Consider the following 2,516-nt stretch of genomic DNA (forward strand, 5'->3'; position numbering starts at 1 on the left):
ACATCATAGGAGCCCAAGCCTTCACTAGCCTCATCATCTGGCACAAAATTTCGTACACTACGAATAAACAATGGCTGACAAACCAGAGGGGAGACTCCAACAAAAACTGACACTTGAAAGTGGTGCAGTGGATCTCAGTATTGAATTCCGTTTTTTTTTATTACAGGCTTCATGGCTCCATCACAGATTATGATTTGCCGCTAGTCCTGGTAATTACCTCATTTTAAATCATTGAGATATTTGTTATACCTTTTCTTGAACGTGTCGATGGAAAAATTTTATGGGATTACCTTGCCGGAAATCTATTCCATGTGGCAACTGATCGCCGGGTGAAACTCGTTTTCAAATATTCTTGGCGCGGAGTAACCTGCTCAAGATATTCCTTGCGAGCTGTGCCTCGGCAAGTTGATCGCAAGGGCTTTGCTCTATTGGGACCGAGCTTCTATAGCTCCTGTGATGGAGGATTATGCATTTACTTGTAGAAAACTGACATGGACGCAACATCAAGGTGTTCCTGGATCAGGTGTTAGGTTTTAGCTTTCGGGTTGCCAAAGGTTTCTGCACAAACTACTCGATTTTATATTTGTTGGAGTGGAGCAATGTGGCTTTTTGGTGCAACAATGAAGAGAGGAAATGCATATTCCATGAGAGGTCTGTGGCACGAAATGAAAAGTGGCAGAATTGACTCATCAGGGAGAAGACTTTGCATCTTAGGACAACTTCAAACTTCTTGGAGTAAGAGGATCTTTGATTCAGTACAACATTCCCTCCCTATTCCCTGAAAGTTTTAAAAATACCATAAGCATTACCAATAGTAGTTGTCATGCTAGCAGAAGTAATAGTAGGAATATTGGTGATAGCATAGTAAAAGTAATGCAATTCACACTGTGCCTTTTTGGTCTAGATTTCCTAGAAACATTTCTTTCTCATGCCCTGATAGTTTCAACTTAAAACTTTATGCTACTTTCTGAGATATTTCACATACGGCCATTTGATAATCTGCATGCACATAGTGTGTTTTGATAAGCCTAATACCACCCTTAACAGTCCCAGAAAGTTTCACATTAATATCATTAGCCAATACAATTAACAAAATCCATATTAATATCAATATATATATATATATATATATATATATATATATATATATATATATATATATATATATATATATATATATATATATATATGGCCTATATATCCTAGCTTTCCTATCTGAATAAATAAATTATTCATCCTAATAGGGAGTTTCCTTAGCCCTTGACAAATCATGTTCGAAGTGTCTATTTTAGCCACTGATATCCATACGATTTTTATCTTTCGACTTCGCTATGTCCCATGTCGCGTTGTTCACACCATTTAAATTAATTTATAATTTAAATTATTAATAATAAATTAATAATATAAAATTAATAATAACCATTTAAATATAATAATAGGTATTTCAATTTCATTGGTTCAAGAAAACTAAACCGATCTCAAGAGAGTTAAAGGCCCGCCAGTGATAGATAAGGATAAATAGCTCATTCTCAAGTTTACACAAATCACTTAAACTGGATTACAATTTTCCAGCAAGAAGTCCCTGGGATCTCGACTTAAATGGCTTTGCGTAAACATGGATCTATCTTGGCCACTACGTGGTTTTCAGCGCTTGACGATGTACTTCTATCGACAATATTCGACACCATGAACAAGCAATCTCAAGTCAATTACCTTCGACTCGTTATATATTCACGCCTACAAATATTCTGTTACAATGGGATAGCTCATAATAAAATAGAATGACAAGGAAGAGGTTAAAAATTCCACCAAAATGAACTAAACCCACATTACTCAAAATCCAGTGCATTACTGTGTCATTTACTAGGCAATAATTTCACTGAGGGGGGCCACCCATAAAGGTTTCTCTATAGTACTGTCCAGAATAATACAAAACCTGCTGTATTCTTTAATGTCAAAAATACTTATTATTGCTTTAGTCTACACCAGAGTACAAAATGATCAGTGGTTTATGTGTCTTGGGCTCAGGATTTTCGTGTCCATTTCTTAGAATTTTGTGACGTGGGATAGAATGTATAATATCAATAAAGAACATATTTATAAAACAAAACAACCACAAAATCCACTCACAGAGGTATTCAATCAAATTGCGGAATAATAAGATACACAAATAAATGGCAATCAAAATACAAAAAAGGAAATGGCATTTGACTATTTGGTGACGTGAGGAACAACAAAAACCGGTGACACATTAATTGATTTCGTCAGCCACAGCTTCCGATAAAACATTGGCAGCATTTATAATATCTTCGTGCGAAAGAAGACAATTAAGAGCAAGTCGAATGCTAGGAGGCGGTAAATTCTTCTCCGAATTTTCTAAGTAGCTTGGGCAAATAAAGCAAACTCCTCTTTTTAAGGCCTGCAAAAAACAAAATATCAACTGAGTAAAACGGACAAGGGAAAAATAAGAGAGAAGAAAAGAGAGAGAGAGAGGAGAGAAAGGGAGAGAGAGAAGG

The 2,516-nt window shown here is 35.7% G+C and overlaps 1 protein-coding gene across 1 annotated transcript in view; it reads right to left on the minus strand.

Moving 5' to 3' along the window:
* Positions 1 to 2,062: 2,062 nt before the first annotated feature.
* The window catches only part of LOC136034989 (serine palmitoyltransferase 1-like), a 55,766-nt gene continuing 55,312 nt past the window's right edge, over positions 2,063 to 2,516 (minus strand). The window contains exon 9 of the mRNA XM_065716558.1: positions 2,063 to 2,419. Within this exon, the coding sequence (XP_065572630.1) occupies positions 2,252 to 2,419 (168 nt within the window). The 3' untranslated portion in view covers positions 2,063 to 2,251. The remainder of the gene's footprint in view (positions 2,420 to 2,516) is intronic.

This window comes from Artemia franciscana, chromosome 13 (genome assembly GCF_032884065.1).
Source record: "Artemia franciscana chromosome 13, ASM3288406v1, whole genome shotgun sequence".
NCBI classification, from domain to species: Eukaryota; Metazoa; Arthropoda; class Branchiopoda; order Anostraca; family Artemiidae; genus Artemia; species Artemia franciscana.